This window comes from Myotis lucifugus, unplaced genomic scaffold (genome assembly GCF_000147115.1).
Source record: "Myotis lucifugus unplaced genomic scaffold, Myoluc2.0 scaffold_329, whole genome shotgun sequence".
Lineage (NCBI taxonomy): Eukaryota > Metazoa > Chordata > Mammalia > Chiroptera > Vespertilionidae > Myotis > Myotis lucifugus.
Genome location: NW_005871377.1, coordinates 276,504 through 298,031, shown reverse-complemented (window position 1 = coordinate 298,031; position 21,528 = coordinate 276,504). Strand labels below are relative to the sequence as shown.

The following is a 21,528-nucleotide window of genomic DNA, read 5'->3' as shown; positions in this document are numbered from 1 at the left end:
GCGGCCCAGGGTGCGCAGCGCCGAGTCCACGCTGGGGCTGCGGCAGCGCGGGCCGCGCTGGCGGGACCCGGGGCTGTGGCTGCGGCTCCACCAGAAAGGCAGGCTGCTCTCCCCCCACCCCGGGATCTGGACGAGGGTGGGGGGTGGGAAAGGGCGCGTAACAAGCAAAAAAGAGAAGTCATCGTAATTAATGAATGTCATAATTAACCCTAATTATGTATGATCGTTACTCCTGCGGGAGTCACAGTGAATAAATTATTCCCCAGTGAAGTCAGGCGGAGCCCAGGCTCCTGGCGCTGAAGCGGGTGAGGGCGTCGCTCACATTCAAGCCTCCCCCCACCCCCATAATCTGTCTGCTCCCTTCCCAAAGTTCTAGGATCAGCGGTTCTCAACCTGTGGGTCGCGACCCCTTTGGCGGTCGAACGACCCTTTCACAGGGGTCGCCTAAGACCATCCTGCATATCAGATATTTACATTACGATTCATAACAGTAGCAACATGACAGTTATGAAGTAGCAACGAAAATAATTTTATGGTTGGGTCACAACATGAGGAACTGTATTTAAAGGGCCAGAAGGTTGAGAACCACTGTTAGATGCTCACAACTGACAGGCAAGAAGTTCTGCGGGAAGCAACCTGAGCGGCCAAGACCTCCTCCTCTCTCCCTTCCGCCGGGTATTCTGTTTCCTCCCTGCTCCTGTCACCCAGAGGAGGAAGGCAGTGAGGACCAGAAGTAGATGGGGTCTTTGGCTCCCCCTGGTACCTCCAGTCCATCTGTAGTTCTCTCCCATGCCCATCTTCCTCCTCATTCCGTCTTGACCCCCCGCCCCCAGGATATAAGGTTAATTCAAGGTCAAGGTCATCAAGGGAGTGACCAGGGGGAGGTGAGTAAAGCCAGGGTGGAGTCTGGCTGAGGCACCCCAGCAAGCTCCCCATCCCTAAACCAGAGGGACCCCGTGGGTCTTCATGTCCAAGTCTTCAGATAGACATTTTTTTAATTCTTTTTGTTGTTGTTTTATCAGATATACATTTGACCTTCTCCTGGCCCCTTCTGAGAATGAGACCACAGAGTTAACTCCCCCTCAGAAAGTCAAGTGTCTACTGGGAAAGGAAAGAGGTGTTGGGGCAGGAGGCTAGTGTGTGGAATATTTGTGACAGCTTCTTTCCAGCAGAGGGTCCCGGGAGCGGAGCCCCATCCCGAGGTCCAAGGCCCCTGACCTTCTCCGTTGCCTCTAGTCACCCTGGACAGACATCCGCCATCCCCCTCCTTGCTCCCCAGGGACCAGGGGGTCTGCTTCCCACACCAAGGCCTGGCAGCTCTGCCCCTTCCTTAAGAGCTCCCACAAGCAGGCAGGAGTGAATGCAGGCAGGACCCTGGGCAGTGCTGCCTCAGCAATCAGCAGGTTGCGAGCTCAGCTGTGTGGGCAGGGGGAGGCTGTGCCTGGCAGGTGTGCACTGCCCTCCTCCCCGCCCAAGGACCCTCCAATGCCAGGCACCTCTGGGGCTGAGCCTTGGATATCCCAGGAGCAGGGGAGGAGGTAGGGTGCACGTTTGGCCTGGCCGCGCTGTGCCTTTGCTCCCTTCCCCTATGCCACCCCCTGTGAAGGGCTCAGTAATAACTCAATAGTAACAGGCTGGGCTGGGGGTCAGGAGGGCACAGGTGGGCAGAGAGAGAATAATTCAGGACTCTTGCCAGCCTCCTTCCATTCTCCTCCCCCAGCCTGTCTCAAAGAAACTTCTATCTCCAGACTGTAGCAGTGGGGGAGAGGAAAGGAAGAGGGTTGGCTGCTGCCCACCCAGCTCAGTTCGAGGCAGGTACAACAGAGGGGGCTGGTACCCCCCAGGCAGTAAGCCAACATTCCAGGCTTATCTATCAGTGTTTGGGCCCTCTGGGCATTTCTTGCCAAATCCATCCTTTTGCCCACCCTAAGGTTGGGTCTCACCCCTGCATCCAAGCTACTCAGCCACCTTCCTAGTGTCAGCATCCCCTTTTCTGGGTCCCCATCCCATACTACCACACAGGGCCCGCAGTCACCCCCTTTGTTGCCATCTTTGGGAAGACCCTGCCATGCCAGCTCTGCCATCTGAGTCAGCTTGTGCTAAGTCCACCAACACCCACCGCCAGCTGCTTAGTGCCCTTTCAGGAGCTGGCAGGAAGTGATGAGGTACCACGGGGAATTGAGAAGAGAAGGGACCGTCAAGGGCAGGGGTGGGGAACCTTTTTTCTACCAACGGCCATTTGGATATTCATAACATCATTCTTGGGCCATACGAAATTATGAAATTAGCCTGCTCTATTTGGTTAAACATTTAATTAACTCACGCCTAGTGCCTTGGCAGGGCCAGACCAAGTGACTTTGCAGGCCTTATACGGCCTGCGGACCTGACATTCCCACCCCTCGTCTAGGGTATGGGGAAGTGGGGAGGAATTCAGAAGAATAGGGCTGGTGGTTCAGGCTCCAAGCCAGACAAGCTCCAGGTGCATTGGGATGGAACAGGATCCAAGAGAGGGCCCAGCTCACCAGGGTACATGGCAAGTTCTCCCCCTGCCAGGGAATGGGTCCTGGAACAGTGCGGGCACCGGAAAGATAGCTGATGGGGAGATGGGGAAAGATCATCTCTGGGAACTAGGAGTCCCAGGAATGGGGATCCTTGGCCAGGCTGGGCCAAAATGACATCGTGTAGCCAAGCCGGATGTCTCTGGAGCGAGCAGGCATCAAGCCATTTGCCAGGGGTGATGCTTCCTGCCCTCCAACCACAGCCCTTGACATCTTCCAGCTACCCCAGGTGGTATGTGGGGCCCACACGGAGCCAGTGAATTTCAGACAGAGTTGGGGTTGCCCTGGTGCTGGGGAACATTTTGTTCCCGAGGCCTCTGGAACCCTACAGAGGTGGCTCGTGGCCCTGAGGCCAGGGGGCCAGTGGAAAGGAGAATAGGGAGGATTATGGAAATCCTGTGAGGTTGCTATGAAAATGATGGCCTTGGGAGGGGGGATATGATTGATGTCTTAAAATATTTGAAGGACTGATATGTGTCCCCCTCTGCGGGGGGCGGGGAGAGACATGGGGCAGGGGCCAGTGGGTAAGACCACGTGTCCGTCCTACCGCATGGGAGGGCATGACTGTGCCCAGCTGAGGGCTGGGGAGGATGTGTTAGAGGGAGCAGCTCTTTCTGGAGCCAAGGGAGGAAGGAACAGGGGCCCATTGGCAAAAATGGCAGGAGGCAGGGTTCGGCTCTATACAGGGAAGCACTTTCCAGCGGTTGCAGGTGCCCAAAGATGGAGTGACTGTCCCAAGAGAGGTGTGCTTCCTGTCCCAGAGGTGACCCACACAGCCAGACAACCACTCTGAGGGGACGTGCGGGGGATCGGGTAGGGACTGCTCTACGTAGCCAGTCTGTCAAGTCCCTGCTAACCCAAATGGTGTTACCGGCCTGCAGACAAGCCCATGGAGCAACTGAGGGGCAGAGGTGAGGGCCGAGGCAGGGCACAGGGCGCCAGGAGCTCCTGCTCCCTTGGGCTCAACAGCTAAAGACACTGGTTCGAGTCCTGGCTCTGCTACTTCCCAGCTGAGGACTCGTGGGCCAGTGACTTACCCCTGTGAGACTCGGTTCCTCATCTGAAAGTGGGGTCATGGTCACCACCTCAGAGGGTAGCGCCAGGATTAATGAGATGCTGCATAAAAAGTGCTAACTCGCTTCCAGCTCACTGACAGTGACAGCCCCTTATAGCTATAAGCTTATGTTTTTGGACTCAGAGCCTTGCATTGCTTAGCATGTAGTCCTACCTCTTTCCTCTTGGATGTGGGGAAACTGAGGCTCGGAGAGAGGAAGGGAAGTGACTTGCCTTTAGACAGCAGGTTTAGTTCTGCCCCCGCCTCCAGCATAGACTTCCAGAGACCTCGTGTGTTCTATGTCCACCGGCTCTGGGCGGCGGTGGGTTCCCTTGCCTCCCTGGGCCTGTGAAAGCCCCCAGAGACACATTTGGCCCGTAAATCACATTCGTGTTCTAATTCATTGTCCCCCTGGCCCTGCACCTCTGCCTCAGCGTGCAGGCATCCGGGGCCTGGGGCCCCGATTCTCACAGGCACACAAAGAAGCCCACAGTGCTGTCCAGGAAGCTGCATTTGGAAGGAGCTGGGCAGCTCGGTGTGCCAGACACCCCAGGGTTCTGGCTTCACAGCTGGCAGTGGCACACCAGGCCTACCCTGTGCCCAGACATCTCCCTCTCTGCTCCCCTCATTCTTGCTGCCCGATGACCTCCCCAGGGCTGGAGGGGCCACCACTTCCATCCTCTTGGCACCACTGCCAGGCTGGCTGCCATGGCACACAGGCTGCCCGGTGTGCCAGCTGGGAACCCTGGCCAAGTCTTCCTGTCTGAAGCCAGGCTTCTGGCCCCCGTTTTCTATCACTGGTGGAAAGGAGTAGGCCGGGGTAAGGGGGCTCTCAACAGGAGGGGAGTGGGGCGAGAATCTGGGTAGAGAAGATTCCAGGTCTCGCTCTGGGCAGACTCAAGAATGGTAGGTTAGGGTGAGCAGTGGGAATAGCCCTGGCCTCCCTGCAGGATCCACTCTGCACTCCAAATGCCTCCACTTAGGATTCCAGCCACTTGCTCATTTATCAGCCAACATTGACCGAGCAGCTACTATGCGTGCAGGCCCTGTGAGGTGGGAGGCATCTGCCCCTGCCCTTGGCTGGCTCACAGTCCGTCGGGAGGATGAGAAGTGAATAACAACATAGACCTGATTGGAGCTATAACGGAAGTCAGCATTGGGCGCGACGGGCCCCAGAGGAGGGAGTGGCTCCACTAAATGGAATTCCTGCAGAAGAGACAGCTTCCCGGAAGAGGAAGAGTCGCTGGAAATCCTGAAGGATAAAGAGGGTATTAATTGGATGAGGCAGAGAAGGGGACAAATAAGTCCATAGCTCAGAGGCATAAAGCACGGATAAGTCCAAGCCCTCGTGCCCGGGTGGTAGGCGGAAGGCGTGGGTTGGAAAGGCAGGTTGGCCCAAGTTGCAGAGTTTCATGTCTGAAGCAAGGGCTTTTGCTGGGTCCTGAGGAGCCATGAAAAGTTTGGGGGGTTTTTGTGTTTTTTAAAAAAATATATTAGTATTGATTTCAGAGAGGAAGGGGGAGTGAGAGAGAGATAGAAACATCAGTGATGAGAATCATTGATTGGCTGCCTCCTGCACGCCCCCTACTGGGGATCGAGCCTGCAAACCTGGCATGTGCCCTTGGCCCGAATCAAACCTGGGACCCTTCAGTCTGCAGGCAGAAGCTCTATTCACTGAGCCAAACTGGCTAGGGCCATGAAAAGTTTTTAGCAAGGTCAGAGATCACCTCCCTGTGTGGAAAGCAGATGGAGGCAGCCCGGCTGGTGTGGCTCAGTGGTTGAGAATCAACCTATGAACCAGGAGGTCATGGTTGATTCCTGGTCAGGGCACATGCCCAGGTTGTGGGCTCAATCCCCATTAGGGGGCCTGCAGGAGGCAGCCGATCAATGATTCTCTCTCATCATTGATGTTTCTATCTCTCTCTCCTCCCTTCCTCTCTCTCAAATCAATAAAAAACATATATATATGGTTTTTAGCAGGTAGAGGCAAAGGGTTGTGGCCTTAATCAGACTGGGGGTGCTGTGGCCTGAATTAGGGCAGGGCTGTGCAAGTGATGAGGCGATTGTAGGGGACAGACTGGAGAGGTGTTTTGAGGGGAAATCAGCCCTAAGGATGAGGGTGAGGGTGACCACTCCCCACTCCCACCCTGTTCAAGAACACAGGGGGACAACTGGGACCTGGAGTGTTTTGTTTGACCCCCAAAGTATTTTTAACTCGAGTAAACGGTATGCCCGTACAATGAAACCCTGCGTAGCCATAAAAAAGAATTATGGATCTCTTTAAGTATTGGTATGGAATGATTTCCAAGATTTACTGTTAAGTGAAAAAAGCAAGGCACAGGAAAAATCGTATACTACCATTTCTGCAAAGGAACAAAAAAAATGAAAGCTTTTCAATGTGTTTCTATTCAATTTCCCATAAAAGTCTAGATTTCTTTTGAAAATTGAAAAACCTGACAGTCCTGGGATGGCCTCCGTTGGCCAGAGGACACCAGCAGCGGCCCCCTAGCTGTTCAGTTTGCCGCAGTCCCCACCACTCCTCACTGTCTGCCTGCCCAGCGGAACTGCTTTGCTCACGGACGTTACTGTAGGCATCTGGGGTTGTGAGCCACCTTCTGGAACTTGGCAGCCTTCCTCTTAGTCCTTCATCTCACCTCTGGCCCTCAGCCTTCAGCTGCCGCTGACCCACAGACCTATCCTGGGGGCGGGGAGGCCAGCACCCTCTTGGGCTTCCACTCACAGTCCCTCCTCCTCTCTCAGCTCCAGCGGTTCAAGCGCTCGCTTTCCCTCAAGACCATCCTCCGAAGTAAGAGCGTGGAGAACTTCTTCCTTCGCTCAGGCTCTGAGCCCAAGTGCCCCACCGAGGTGCTGCTGACACCGCCAACCCCGCTGCCCCCTTCCTCCCCACCACGGGCACCCACAGACAGGGGCCTGCCCACCCCGGCACCCTCCCCCTGCCCCGTCCCACGTCCCCTGGCATCTCTCAAACCAGTGAGGCTGCACAGCTTCCAGGAACATGTCTTCAAGCGAGCCAACCCCTGTGAGCTGTGCCACCAGTTCATTGTAGGTAGGTGCCTGAGGCGGGCAAGGTGACGCGCCAGGGTGGGCAGGGGAGTTGGCCTGTGGAACTTCCTGATATTCATGGCTCCCAGTGCTCACTGTGCCCCTCACCCTGGGCAGACAACTGAGCTCTGTTGGGGTGGGGGGTGCCCAGTCCTGCTGCGTTTACTAACAACTCAGGCTTCAGTGCAGGTTCGCACCCTGACTGGACGAGGGGTAGATGCTAGTCCCAGAGGCTGGTCCCCTACCCTCTCCCCACCCCTCACCTGCCTCCTTTGCTCCATCGCCCATGGGTGTGTCCCTTCTTGATCAACCTCCTTTTCTGAACCCAAATTCTTCCCAGGAAACTCCAAGCAGGGCCTGCGGTGTAAGACATGCAAAGTCAGCGTCCACCTCTGGTGCTCCGAGGAGATCTCCCACCAGCAATGCCCAGTCAAGACGGTGAGTGGCGATGGCCGGCGGAGAGCCCCCAGAACCAGCCTGTGGGGGAATGAGTACCCCTCAAGGCTGGTTCCCCATGTGAGGTGAGGAAGATCCATTACTCCCTGGGCTGTGGCATCCTCATGCCCTCTCTCTGCCCCCTCTTGCCGTAGTCCTCCTCCTTCCGTCGCAACTTCAGCTCCCCCCTCCTGGTGCATGAGCCGCCACCAGCCTGTTCCACAAGCAGGGAGTCCCCGCCCACTGGTGAGTATCCCCCTGTTGCTCCTGATCCCGCTGTGGGGTGTTGAGCAACCCATGCATTCCTCATCTGGGCACCTGTGTCACACGGGCCCTGCCAGTTCTTGGCACGGCTACCACCTCCCTTCTGTGGGTGCTCCTGTCCTGCACGTAGGGCTCCTTCATTCACTCATCCGTCAACAAAAACTTTACTGAGCACCTACTGAGTGCCAGACATTGTGCCAGCCACAGGGACATAGCACTGAAGAGATGAAGTTCATGGTCTGTAATAGACATGAAATAGATAATCACACCAATTATCAATGAGTCATCATTCAGATGAATGCCTAAAACAAGGATAGGAAATAAAGAGAGGAGAAAGCAGCCACCGTCCTCAACCATGGAGACTGGGAAAGGCACTGGGAGAAGTGAAGGGTGGGGAGCTAGTCCACTGAGGATCTGGGGAAGGCCAGTGTGGGCAGAGGGTGTGGCCTGAGGCGGGAAGGGGCGGTCACAGAAAGGACAGCATGGCTGGGACTGAGGGCGTGAGAGTGAGAGGGTGGGACAGGACCATGGGCCCAGGGCCTTGGGGTCCATTTTACGATTGTTCTTTGGACTTTATTCTAAGGACACTTTTTGTGTTTTTACAAGGGCATTCTGGCTGCTGTGTGGATTGGAGGGGCCGGAGTGGAAGCACAGAGAGTAGTGGGGAGGTTGTGATGGTTGCCAAGAGAGAGTTTGGGAGCTTGGAGCAGACTGGTAGCGGTGGAGATGGAGGGAAGCGGGCAGATTCTAGCCCAGCTGTGGGCAAACTACAGCCCGCGGGCCGGATCTGGCCCGTTTGAAATGAATAAAACTAAAAAAAAAAAAGACCGTACCCTTTTATGTAATGATGTTTACTTTGAATTTATATTAGTTCACACAAACACTCCATCCATGCTTTTGTTCCGGCCCTCCGGTCCAGTTTAAGAACCCATTGTGGCCCTCGAGTCAAAAAGTTTGCCCACCCCTGCTCTAGAGCATTCGGGAGGTAGGACTAAGTGACGGAGTGATATGAGCAGTGCGGAGAGTGAGGGGTCAAGGACGCCACGGTTTCTGCATGGGCTCCATGGGAGGAGGAGGGAGAATGGGGAGGGCAGATGAGGGGAGACCGGAGTTCAGCCAGGGCTGCGATCCAGGGCTTCAGGGGCGAGCGAGGCCGGCAGCTGGGTGCCTGGCCTTGAAGGTGGATCCTTGGCAGGCGCCAGCGGGAAGGTGGACCCCGTCTACGAGACCCTCCGCTATGGCACCTCCTTGGCACTGATGAACCGCTCCAGCTTCAGCAGCACCTCTGAGTCCCCCACACGGAGCCTGGTATGGTGGGCGCCAGAGGGGAACCTTGGGGGCAGGGGTCTCTGAGGAGGAGGGTCCAGGGGCTGAACCCTTCCCTCTCTCTGTCCCCAGAGCGAGCGGGAAGAGCTGACGGAGGATGGGGAAAGCAGCATCCGGAGCTCCGAGGAGGGCCCTGGCGACAATGGTGAGTGGAGGTTAAGGCCCAGGGGCAGGAAGGGGTCACAGTGTCACAGTGCGGTGGCTTCCTGCTGCCTCACACCCTGTCTCCCGCCCCTGGCATCTGCAGTGTTCACAGCCCCGGCAGAGAGCGAAGGGTCAGGACCAGAGGAGAAGAGCCCTGGACAGCAGGTGAGGTGATGCTGGCACCAGCCCCAGGAGGCCAGGTGGGGAAGGAATGTCACTGACCCACAGGTGGGTGAGAACAGGGTGAGTGGGAGGGTCACTGCTCCATCATTTATTCTCAGTCTACAGTCTACAGGGGTGGGCCGTGCTAGGGGGAGTGGTCACAGGAGGCAGGGGTATTACCCTCCCACCACTCACCCAATGCCTATTGCTCCCACTCCTGTTTCCCCAAGGGTGGGCAGTTTCAGGGTGCAGAAGGCAGCAGAGTATCCCCTTCTCCGTCCTGGCCCAGCGCCCCCTGGGGTGTGTGAGCACAGCAGATGGGAGAGGCTGACCTCTCCTTATCCTTGACCCAGGAGCCTGTGTCCCACCTCCCAGCCCCCAGGTAGCCAGGTCAAGGCCAGTAGGTGGAGTGAAGAGGGTATGGCCCTCCCATCACTGACCCAGAGCCCTCCCACAGCCCCCCAAGCACCCGCTGCGGAAGGACGTGGGCCCCATGTACTCCTATGTTGCGCTCTACAAGTTTCTGCCCCAGGAGAACAACGACCTGGCTCTACAGTAAGTCCTCCTTGTGCCCAGCCCCCCCGGGTGGCCGCCTGGCTCCAACCTCAGGGCTCTGCACTCCCAGACCTTGGGACACGAGTGTGAGGGGCCTTCAGGAACCTTCTCCTGGCGTACTTGAGGCTGCTGAGCCCAGAGAGGAGCAGAGCAGCCCCGGGTCCAAGAGGGAATGGGTGCTGATGGCATGGCTCCTGCCCCCGCCCCAGCTCTGTCCTGGCCAATGTTGGCTGTCCCTGCGGTCACACAGCGTCCCCCTGTTGAGGGCATCAGGAATCCTCCTTCAGCTGAGGGGGGCATGCAGGGGATCTGGGGTCCAGGACTGTGGGGATGCAGAGGGGGCAAGCCCACCCTGCCCCATATGCTGCCCCCGCTCTCTCCTCCCAGGCCTGGAGATCGGATCATGCTGGTGGATGACTCTAACGAGGACTGGTGGAAGGTGACTGGGCAGGGTGGGAGACGGAGGGACCCTGGTAGGCATCTCGCCACCTCTGCCCTCAACGGGCACTGCCCCACCTTCTCTCCAGGCCCCAAAGACCACTCCTCCTCCAGCCACTGGCTCCAGCCAAGCCTGGGACCAACCCTCAGACCTTGCTCTTGCTTTGACACCCCCCCCCCCCAAGCCGCCCCAGCTCTGTCCCTCTGCCCACCTAATGCCCTTCCCAGTGCAGAAGCCACCCGACTGGGGGCTTGAATACAGAGAACCCAGACTCTGGCATTGGCTCTCAGTGGTCACTGGGTCTAGAGAGAGCAGTGGGGATGGCACTGGTGCTCATGCCGCCTCATCCCCAGGGCAAGATTGGCGACCGGGTTGGCTTCTTCCCAGCCAATTTCGTGCAGCGGGTGAGGCCGGGCGAGAATGTTTGGCGCTGCTGCCAACCCTTCTCCGGGAATAAGGAACAGGGTTACCTGAGCCTCAAGGAGAACCAGGTGAGTGCCCGGGCCCTGCAGCGGTTACAGGAGGTGGGACTGCGGGCCCTCTAGTCCTCTCCTGCTGGGATTGGGGTTGGTGGCCACAGGCAGGGGCTGAATTACAGGAGAGACAGCTTTGGGGAGAAGAGGAGCACTGGACTAGGAGTCCAGAGGCTTGGGGTTGAATGGTGGCTCTGCCTCTGGCTTGGTGTGTAACCTCAGACAAGTTCTGTTCCCTCTGCGATATGGCAGAGGGGCTGCGTTAGACCAGCTGATCTCAAAGTCAGCCGCCAAGTGCTGCTCTGTGTCTGCTGATGTCCTGGTCTTGCTGCTGCACCCCAGACCCTTATGGGATCTGCTCCTATCACCCCAGCTGAGGTCTCCAGCCACATCTGATGCCCGTTCCCTCATTCCCGGGAGCGGGCCCCCTGGGAGCCATCAGCAGGACTCGGGGCCAGGGCTGCAGGCAGTGCCAGGCCTGAGCTCCGTGTCTCTCTGGCTCAGATCTGTGTGGGCGTGGGCAGGAGCAAGGATGCTGACGGCTTCATCCGCGTCAGCAGCGGCAAGAAGCGGGGCCTGGTGCCAGCCGACGCCCTGACCGAGATCTGAGAGGAGCCAAGAGAACCCAGATGCCACCCCTGCCTGTGCCCGGCCCTCGCTTCTGGTCCCGGGAGGGAGCAGGCATCTGCCTCCTGGCGGCCATTCACCATGGCTTGGGAGGCTTCTGCACTGAGGAAGGCTTCATTTCTTGGGTCCCTCGGTGTCCTGAGAGATGTGCTCCTCTGGGACTTGGGGATGGGGGTGGAGGAGAGAATGGGGGGATGGGGAAGCTTCCAGGTAGGACCACCCCGTGCCAGGCACCCCCAGTCCAGTTGCCGTGCTGAGCCCAGCCCTGAGGGGCATTCTTGGGGGAACGTCCCTGCTGCTTCTTCCCCGAGAGCCTCCCTGTGCCCACACCAGCTTTGCATGACCGACACGCCCTCTCCCGCGGAGCCTCTGCTTGGGTCTAATTGTGTGCGGCCACGGCCACGGCCACGCCGCCCCCGTGGCAGCGAGTGCCTTCCCGGCCTCTCAGCCTCTGCCCCAAAGTGCTGCTCTGTGTCGCTGACAGAAGGGGTGGGAGGGGATTCATTCGGGGCCACGGGAGGGTCCTGAGTCCATCTCCTGGTCTCACTGCCTCTGTCACTCCATCAATTCTCAGGAAAGTCCTGCAGGAACCTCTCCCATTACTTGAAATCTGGGCGGACAGAGGAGGGGAGGGCTGAGGGGGGGAGGATGTGTGGCACATCAGAGACTCCCCTGGAGTAGAACAGTCACCACAGAGCAGCCGCACCCTAACCTACCCTGGCTCACGGGAAAAGGACGGCCAAGAGCAACCTGAACACAGAAACCCGACTGAGAACTAAACACCCCCCTTGCATCGTCAGGACTCGAAAAGCCCCCCAGCAGCAGGACCCAGCAGCCAGGGGCGCCTGACAGGAGGCCCCAGGAGCCCCAGCCTCAGGGCTGCCTTCCAAATGGCCTTCCTCACCCCTCTCTCTGCGCTCTGCAGTGAGGGTCCCTTTCTGGCTGCATTTGCTCCCTTGTCCTGGACACTGAGCCCTGGGAGGAAGAGGGCGGGAGCGGCTGGGAAGGTGGGTGGTGGTGTGGCCACCAGGAAAGGCAGGGAGAAGGCACCCCCAGGGCGGGTGGGCACACTGAGATGAACATTCCCTTCCAGGTTGCTTTTCTCTGGTGCCAGTTTCCCTCTCCCCCCAGCTCAGAGCCTCCTCTAGTGTCCTTGATCCTTGATCGTGCCAGCTGACGCCACCCCCACCCTGGGCACAGCCATGCCCTCCCATGCGGTAGGACGGACACGTGGTCTTACCCACTGGCCCCTGCCCCACGTCTCCCCCGCCCCCCGCAGAGGGGGACTCAAGCCACACTGCCCTGTTTGCTGCCTTGAGGCCCCTCAGCAACACCCCAGGGGCGGCCCGTTGCCCACTGTACATCCGGCTGCATGACGGTCTGCCGGGGCCCCGCCAAGCCCCGGGACCCTAATTAAACGTTTCTTGTCCCAGCCGGTCTGCTCTGTGTATGTGCTTGGGAACGAGGGAGAAAGGGGCAGGGAGTGGGGTGGGGGCTGGGAGAGCTGGGAGGAGGCCGCCGAGGGTGCTGATCTCAGGGAGGGGAGCTGAGGCTGACACGGGAGGGGTCCCCGAGCCTCTTCCCCCCCTTCCGCTCGAGCAGCCTCAGCGGGATCGGCAGGTGTTTGAGAGAAGGGGCTGCGGAGAGCCGACGCGGAGAAGAGCGTGGAAAGGACCCCAGGAAAGGGGGAAGCAAGGTTTGGGGGTGCGGCAGGGGGAGCTGGCGGGGCTGCGGCCACTTTCCGGTTCCCCGCGCGCCCGGGTCGCGCAGGGGGCGGCACACACCTCCGCGCGCCTGGCGGTGCCCTCCGAGCCCGGGGCCTGCGGGGCTCAGTGTCCACCCGGGACCAGCCTCGCCCCCGCCGCCTCCCGAGTCCGAGGTACACATGTTGGCGGCGGGGACCGTCGCGGACAGGGGGGCCCTGAGATGACTCAATCGGGAGCCTGGCACGGAGATCCCCGCCCACCTGCGCCGGCAGAACAGCACCCCCCCTGCCCTGCGGGCGGCCGCGTCACGGGGAGCACGTCCCGGGCTATTTATAGGCGAGGGGAGCGGGGAGGCAGCGGGAGGCGGGCTGTGGGGGTGCCGGGACCTGCTGGGGTGCTGCAGGGCGGGGGACCTGCTCCCCCCATGGGCACGCCCCCGGGTCCGCTCCCCGGCGCCCCGCCCCCAACGCAAGGTCGGCCAGGTGGGACCGGCCCTGAGCTTTCTCTGGGCCCTTCACCCAAGGAAGGGCCTCAGGGCTGGTGGGGAGAAGGAGGAGGATGACCCCCTCTTCCGAGGACCCCTGATGGTGGGAGGGGAAAAAGTGGTCACACATCCAGTCCAAAGGCTTACAGAGAGAGCAACTCACATAATAGGCACCGACTGTGTTCCAGGAACCAAGCCAGGAACTTGATTTTATTTAATCTTGTCAATGACCCGATGAGGAAGGACGGAGAAGGGGAGGCCCTGAGATATAAGGTGGCTTCTCCAAGGTCGTGGGGATGATCCTGGTGAACCGGGTCCCTTTTGTTCCCCCGGGAAACTGAGGCCCAGATGGACTAGTAACTTGCCCAAGGTCACCCAGCGGCATAGAGTCAAGCCCCCGAGAAATCGAATCTCTTGCCAGTCGGCTCTTCTCCCACTGGGCCCTGGGTCTCTGGGTGCCTTAAACCAGCAAGATGGAAACAGAGACACCCCAGATGCTGGGCCAGGGGCTCTGGGGATCAAGACCCCACTCCACTGGAGACCGTGGGAGCCTTCAGCCAACCCTCCTGCACACCCCACTCGCATCTGCCACCAGCCAGCAGCTGGCCTGGACCCAGGCCTCCTCCCCAGCCCATTTGCCGCACTGCTGAGCACAACAGCTTTTTCGGGTGGCTGAACCACTGACAGCATGCTCACAGCCTGAGGGCCGGGAACAGCTGGTGCCCTCACTATAACCTCTGCCTTCCTCTGTGCCCACTCAGTGGGTGGCTGGACCAGCAGCGCCGTTGGCCGGGGGCAGAGCATGCCCAGGAAACTGCTGGTGGTGCCAACCCACCATTTGGCTCTGTTGTCTGACCCACATGTGCCCTGCATCCTCCCACCTCGGCCTGAGTTTAACTGTGTGGGGACAGAGGTTGCCTAGGCTGAGGAGAGATGCAAAAGGAGGGGGAGGCTGGGAGCCAGAGACAGGAGAGGCCTAAAAGGGTAGAGAGATGGATACCCGAGGTGGGAGGAGGGAGTCACAGAGTGAGCCTCTCTGTCCAGTCCCACCCGTTCTGCCAGCACCAGCCACTCCCTTTGGTCCCTTCAACCTTCTTCTCCGCCACCCCCCCTCCCCATGCCCATCTCTCCCAATGCCTGGGACAGGCGGGGTGGGACACCTGCTGAGGAGTGCGAGGAAGACGGCAGTGCACGCCCAGCCTCAGCCCCCCCCCCCCACCCCCGTGCTTGCAGGGAGCCGGCCTAGGCGGTCCCTCTCTTAGCATCAGAGAGAGCACTGGGAAGAGGGACCTACACCCCTTTTCCAGCTGGTGGCTCTGCAGCCGCCACTGTGCGCAGTACCTCTGCTGCAACCCACTCTGAGTCACACCCTCCCACGCCTGGAGAGTCAAAGACGGGTGCTTGTGCTCATGCAATGCTGAGATTCTGGGGAGCGGCTGGCCCCTCTGGGCCTCGGTGTCCTCCTCCAGAAACGGACTTGCTCAGGGAATCTTTACTTGGGGTCAATGAACCCCTTTAAAGGGTATGCAAATAAGGGGACCAATTGTATATGCTTGAGAGAATGGACATCTATTTTCATCAGAATTTCCTAAGCTTCCAGACCTAAAAGAGATCCAGGGGTTACGTTACTTTAGGGGTTCTGCTTGCCGAAGGGCCTTCCCAAGCACGGCTCTGGGAAGGGGCTAGAGGCCCATGGTGGAAAGAGGTAACTTTCCAGGCTGGGGTGAGCTTCAGGAAGAAGGCACTAGGGGGCTGGGTAGTGGAGGATGGTATAGGGAGGATAAATGGTGATGGAAGGAGACTTGACTTGGCGTGGTGAATACAATACAGGGTACAGATGATGTGTTGTAGAATTGCGCACCTGAAACCTATATGATTGTTAACCAGTGTCACCCCAACAAATTCAATAAAAACAGAAAAAAGGAAGTAACTAAACCCAAAATTTCCCAAGAGGCTCCCACAACCCATGACCCTTCCCTCCCCGGCCAATCCTCCCCACAACCCAAAATGTGAGGCAGTTTTCTGCAACCACCGGTGAGAGAACAGCACCATCTCCTGGTCCAGGGTAGAAACCGGTTTCTGTGCTGCAAGCAGGAGCCCAGGTGCGGGTGCCATGTTTGTTGCCATAACCTCCTTTCTGTCGCTCTTTAACTGCCTGAAGGGATGGAGGTGGAGTGGCCTCCAATGGCCTTCCTCCTCTGGTCCATGACTGGGAAGGGGTCCCATACTCCAAACTGAGAGCTTGTCCAAGGCCCTCCCCTTCTAGGCCACAGCTTCCCCACTCGGGATGACAAAGGGTTGGAGCAAGAGCTAAAACCTGAAGTGCATATAGGCCGCCACAGTAGCAACAGGGAACCCTCAAACCAGTGCTCTCGTCCCAGGCTCTGATGCATGTGGGTGGTGGAGGTCCTCTGGACATTTCTCACTGGATCTGGGCTTCCCTGCCTTGGGCCACCCACTTCCCCCATCTGGTCCAGACCGGGCAAGGACAGTCGAGGCAGAGCTGGAGAGGGGTCTGCTGTCCCCAAGACCACTTTAGCCCTGCCTTTCCCAAGTGCAGATGAGAATGTCTGCCAAGTACACCCCCTGAAGGCCAATTGGCTTTGTATTGGTCCCCCCAAAACAAAAATTCCTCAGGAGAGGGGTGGAGGACTGGGAGGTAACTAGCTAGGGCAGCGGTTCTCAACCTGTGGGTCTCGACCCCTTTGGGGGTCGAACGACCCTTTCACAGGGGTCGCCTAAGACCATCGGAAAACACATATAATTACATATTGTTTTTGTGATTAATCATTATGCTTTAATTATGTTCAATTTGTAACAATGAAAATACATCCTGCATATCAGCTATTTACATTACGATTCATAGCAGTAGCAAAATTAGTTATGAAGTAGCAATGAAAATAATTTTATGGTTGGGGGTCACCACAACAAGAGGAACTGTATTAAAGGGTGGCGGCATTAGGAAGGTTGAGAACCACTGAGCTAGGACATATGTCCATATAAAGGAGGTGGCCCCATCTATGCAATCTTCCTCCCAACCCAGACTTCTTCCTCATCTGATATTTAACTGGCTGACTGACATCCTCCACCTGGACCTCTGTCCCACAAACTGCCACCCACTCAATTTATCTAAAGCTCAGCTCTTCTAGCCCTTCTCCCCACCTCAAATGGTTCCTTCTCATCACTAAAGGCATCCCCTGCCAGTCCTCCAAAGCTCAAGGCCTTGGGACCACCCCAGACTTCTTCCTCAGCCCCCACAATCAATGTATACAAAGCTGTTTCACTTCCTAAATATCTTCAACCCACTTTTCCCACCCCAACACTGTATTAGCTTTTTTTGTGAATCCAAATGTCTGCAAAACAAAGACAGTAACAACCCTACTTGAAAATGTTGCAAAGACTAGAATCAATGTTAAAGTACTGGGCTCTCAGTTATTTTATTGTAAAACTGGCAGTTATTACTCCCAGTAATAGTTGCAAAATAAAACTTACTTCCTATTTGTAAAAGGGGCTACAATTCACTAAGCAACTCACAATGGCTGACAAGCTTTTGTATGTCATGTGCCTTTTTCCAATTTCTGAGAAGTCTTTTCTTTTATCCCCTAAGTGACGGGTATAAGCCCCAACCCCCAAAAACGTGATAGGACAGAAATGTAAAAAGATTTATAAATTGTGATGCTCAGTGACAGCTTGTTACACCTCAGTAGAGCTGTTTAGGGAAGTCCAGGTGTAATTTCTGGACTGATGTTATAGGGCAGCTTTCAACCTTGGACCTCAGTGCCCAGTTGAGAAGTGTAAGCACTATATTTGCTGTTATTTTTAATACTATGTGACAACTATTGGTTCACAACCAACATTTGAGACCACTTTTAAGGCGCCACCCATGCTCTGCTATGAAAGCATTTCTGAAGCACAATATTTTGGAGGCTTGGGTAGAAGCCATTCTTTCCCTCCCTGCAAAGTGGCTCTACACCCCACTAAAACAAGGTAAAACACACACAAATCCCCTCTATCATGGACGGAGAGGTCACGAGTCAAGAGATGGAACAGCGACCCTGGAAGGGCCTGTATCTGTCCTCAGTGTGGTCATTCTGGCCCCCTGAATAGTGAAGACCCGCCCTGGCCAGGTAGCTCAGTTGATTAGTGTTGTCCTGATATACCAAGGTTTTGGGTTCAAGCCCCACTCAGGGCATATACAAGAACCAACCAATCAAGGCATAAACGAGGGGAACAAATCAATGTTTCCCCCCCACCCTCTCTCTAAAATAAATACATAAATAAGTGAAGACCCACAATCAGTAACGTTGGAAGAAGCAGAGAGGTAGATGAAGGCTGCTTTTATTAAATGACTGAACCATGGAATTGCCAAGGCCACTATGTACAGGTAAGAGAGGTGAAGCTTTATTTCTTGGTCTCTTCCTCCTTGGACAGAGTCTTGATGATCTCCTCCTTCTTGGCCTGGAGCCGCTCTTCACGGCGCTTGCGGGCTTCCTTGGTCTTAGACCTGCGGGCCTCGGCCTGGTCACTGAGAAATGGAAGAGAAAAGATGGGTCAGTTTGAGAACAGAGAGGCTGCTGGGAGACGGAAGCACATGCCGTTCTCACTATGAAGAACTCCCACTTCAACTAACCTAGTCCCTACCCCGCCCGTTTCAGAGGAACACTTGTAATAATAAAAGTCAAAGAACCTGCCCCACGACACAGAGGCCGATTCCTGAAGAAACTTACGCCAGAAGCTTCTTGCGAGCCTTGTCTGCCTTCAGCTTGTGGATGTGTTCCATGAGAATCCGCTTGTTTTTGAACACGTTACCCTTCACTTTCAGGTACAGGCTGTGGTACCTGCAGGATGTAGGGAGCAAGAGGTTCTAGCCAGTGACGGGATCAGAGGTTGGCCCCTCCACACCAAGTCCCTAAAGCGTGTAGGGTTCCTTTCCTCTCTTCTATTGCTGATGAATTACTTTCCCCCCAAACCAAAACTTTCTGGCCAGAAGAGCTCGTCTGGCAGATAATTCAATACTTTGACTATCCAGATGATGTATGGGGGTGGGATGAGAAGAAAAACAGCTAGCCCTGGCTGAGTAGCTCAGTTGGTTAGTGTCGCTCCAATACGTCAAGGTTGCGGGTTCTATCCTCATCCCCGGTCAGGGCACATGTAGAGGTCAACCAATGAATGTATAACTAAGTGGAACAACACATTGATGTCTGTTCCCCAACCCCCTCTAAAAAAAAACAACAACAAACAAAAAAGGACAGAATGAAAGAATTTTCTAAGCTTACTCAACACACATAGCTCCCTAGCCAAGGCCAATGAGCTAGAATTGTGTCTGCACAAAGAACAAGCCATCAGAGCAGCAAATGGGTCTTGGTGGGCCCAAGAGGAAGACATGCTTACATGTGGCGGTCGATCTTCTTAGATTCACGGTATCTTCTGAGTAGCCGGCGAAGAATCCTCATCCTCCTCATCCAGGTCACCTTCTCAGGCATTCGAGCATTGGCGGTACCCTTTCGCTTACCTGCAGGCAAGATGAGTTAGGTCCGCTCTCGTGCATTTAGATCTCAAGGGAGTTATTCAAGCCAGCTGACTGGTCATAATGATAGCCACCAATTTCCACCTTGTGAAAACCTTTATAATTCACTAGGTCATGTGCCAAATGCTTTCTATCATTTTAAGTAACATTTCCATTTTACAGATGATCCCAAATATTTTATTTCTTTCACTTATTAAATTTTAAAGGAAGCATAAAGAAGGCAATTCTTCCCCATATGTTTTGCACAGAATGTGGATATGATGGGCACGCACCAAGGCAGCATGTTAAGCTGGAAGAGGCTTTAAAGGTGGTGTGACCTTCATCTCCCTAAATCATCCTGACCCTTTTTGAAAGTGGTTTTAGAATTTATTGGACATTTTCAAGTACCAAGTAGAATCCTTGGCATAGGATAGGTGCTCAAGAAATGTGACCTCTTTCTACCAATACTGTACTTTCAATTTCGACGCTAGCGCCAACTTTCTGATTTGCAGAGAAAGCACATCAAATATCAGAGTAAGAAAAGGGCTCAAGATTAGACAGACTGGGAAGGAAAAGATCCTAAATATATTTCAGTCTAGACTTAAACATCCATCATTTCTTAAGTCTCAGAGGAAGAAGAATGCACTAACCTATGCCCATATGCCTGCCCTTCCTGCGGGCCAAGGTGTTTTTCCGGCATCGAGCCCGGGAATGGACAGTCACAGGCTTCCGGATGATCAGCCCATCTTTGATCAGCTTCCGAATCTGCTGCCCTGGAAAAACATCATGTACCTGGTCAGTCAGATAGGGCCCCGCTCCAAGAATACAAGACATAACCCAGAGCTTAAATAGGACAGGCCATGGACACTGGGTACACCCCCAGCCCAGTGATCTCAAAACTTCCCCCCACTTTTAGGCATTCTGTAGCATACTCAAAATAGCCATCACCACGTCCCAGGTGATGTCTTCAGTAAGAATCCTGCTAGGTCCATTTAACCAAAATCCTTGTTATCTCCACTCCTCTTGGTAACTTCCCATCCACTGACCCTCTACACTGTGTGCCTGCCTTAGCTATAAACTCTGCCTGCCCATGCTGTATTTGTATTTGAGCCCAATCTCCTTCCCCCACTGTAAAAGCCCATTTGCAGTGGTTCCTGTACCTATCGCAATGATCCCAAATAAAGTGCCTTACGATTGTCATCGAATACTTTTTTCCCTGTAATATTATATGGAAGTATTGTGGTATGATGCTCTCTGTAGGACTGACATCTATTTGCCTCGAATATGCCAACAGGATCTCCTCAGTCTGAGGTCCCAGGTCTTCCCACATCATTATTTCCTTGGTCATTTCTACCCCCCAGTGCCTCTACTCTCTTCATAAATCCTTCACAGAGCTACAAAATAGAGTATCCACTCTAGGAATAGTCATTAATATAACACTGGGTGGTTCCATCAACTTGTGGTGTGTTTTTTCTAGGGAGAGCTAAAACGAAATCCTAGCTCTTTTACTTTTTAATTTAAAAAAGATTTTTTTTCTATTAACAGTTTGTCCATTAATCTGTAGCCTGCCATTTTGGCAAATGGCCGGAATAAAAACTCTGGCATCTCCATTATTTCTGCGATCCCTCCATTTTGGTAGACCTCGCAGACTATAAAGTCAACATGACTGCGTCATCTTCCGTCTCATGAAGAATCAGTGAGGGGTAGGGTGAGGAACATAGACCCAAGAACTCACGGGAGTTGGCGTTGGCGATTTCATTGGTCTCATTGGGGTCCAACCAGACCTTCTTTTTGCCACAGCGGAGGACGCTGGAGGCCAGCCTCTTCTGAAGCCTGAGCATGCTGCGGCAAGCGGAAAGAAAGCAGGGTCAGGCCCTGGGAGCCATTGCTAGGAAGGAACGAGAATCCCCGCACATCTGCCCTCCCGTCTTCCAAGGCGGTGAAGCCTAACCCACGGGGAGCGGATGCGCATGCGCAAACAAATCTTAGGGGGCAAACACATCTCCTCCCCTAAGACTTTTGCCATCACACTCCCAGATTTTCCCTGTATCATTCCCTCTCCCCTCTGGCAAATGAGAACGGGTGAAATCAGGATGAAGAGGGGGCTTATGCCCGTCCTGGTATTCAGCTCTAAAAACAAGTGTTTTAGACCTGATGTGCTAGTCTAGTCCCTTGCTTCCTGGGCTGTTTCCTTCGTCTCATCACAGCAAGAAGCGGGATTCAGCTGACCTTACGAGTTCTCTTATGGGCGGTCTAGGGAGGCGCTAGGCTTCCTCCCATGTTGGCAGCCGTAGGCCTGGGACCCAATCACATAGGCGCGGAGATCGGCTCGGATGCAGGAGCGCCCCGCGAGCATGGAGGCCAGGGCCTAGTCACCGCCGCGACCCTCCCTCTGCCCGCGTGAGTCGCCCCCGATCCGCGTGCGACGCGACGCCCCGCCTTCCGCAGCCTGCAGTTCTCGAGACGCTCCGCCAGCCCAACCCTCTCCAGGCCGGGGCCTAGGGTGCCGGGCCGGCCGACCCCAAACTCGGGGACCCGCCGCATCAGGGCCGCCTCCACCTCATCTCTCCCATCGGGGGCCACGGCCCCGCGCCCCGCCGTCCCCCGGCAGCCGGGATCACCCCAGGCCGGAGACCCGCGAGTGCTCACCTCATGGCTGCTGCCGCAGCGGCGAAAGGAAAGACTCACTCCGGCCGGGCTCCTCCCATTATCTGTGAAGGGGAGAGGCCATC

The 21,528-nt window shown here is 55.8% G+C and overlaps 2 protein-coding genes across 3 annotated transcripts in view; one reads left to right on the top strand and one right to left on the bottom strand.

Annotated features, from left to right (window-relative positions):
- The window catches only part of STAC2 (SH3 and cysteine rich domain 2), a 12,219-nt gene extending 1,059 nt beyond the window's left edge, over window positions 1-11,160 (top strand). Inside the window, exons 2-12 of one of the 2 annotated variants that reach the window (XM_023764380.1) lie at window positions 6,373-6,418; window positions 6,605-6,679; window positions 7,016-7,113; window positions 7,266-7,356; window positions 8,555-8,682; window positions 8,773-8,845; window positions 8,948-9,009; window positions 9,464-9,561; window positions 9,949-10,000; window positions 10,354-10,491; window positions 10,978-11,160. In XM_023764380.1, the coding sequence (XP_023620148.1) occupies window positions 6,373-6,418; window positions 6,605-6,679; window positions 7,016-7,113; window positions 7,266-7,356; window positions 8,555-8,682; window positions 8,773-8,845; window positions 8,948-9,009; window positions 9,464-9,561; window positions 9,949-10,000; window positions 10,354-10,491; window positions 10,978-11,082 (966 nt within the window). In that variant the 3' untranslated portion in view covers window positions 11,083-11,160. Of the gene's footprint in view, window positions 1-6,372; window positions 6,680-7,015; window positions 7,114-7,265; window positions 7,357-8,554; window positions 8,683-8,772; window positions 8,846-8,947; window positions 9,010-9,463; window positions 9,562-9,948; window positions 10,001-10,353; window positions 10,492-10,977 lie in introns of both variants that reach the window. The other variant, XM_006100769.3, reaches the window with a different exon arrangement.
- A 6,451-nt stretch (window positions 11,161-17,611) lies between these two features.
- Window positions 17,612-21,527, bottom strand: RPL19 (ribosomal protein L19). The gene is made up of 6 exons (XM_006100768.3): window positions 21,446-21,527; window positions 20,532-20,638; window positions 19,447-19,569; window positions 18,682-18,802; window positions 18,018-18,128; window positions 17,612-17,815 (listed from the first exon to the last, which is right to left on the bottom strand). Exons 1-6 carry the CDS (start codon window positions 21,448-21,450, stop codon window positions 17,692-17,694), a joined length of 591 nt encoding a protein of 196 aa, XP_006100830.1. The 5' UTR covers window positions 21,451-21,527; the 3' UTR covers window positions 17,612-17,691.
- Between the last annotated feature and the right edge of the window lies 1 nt (window position 21,528).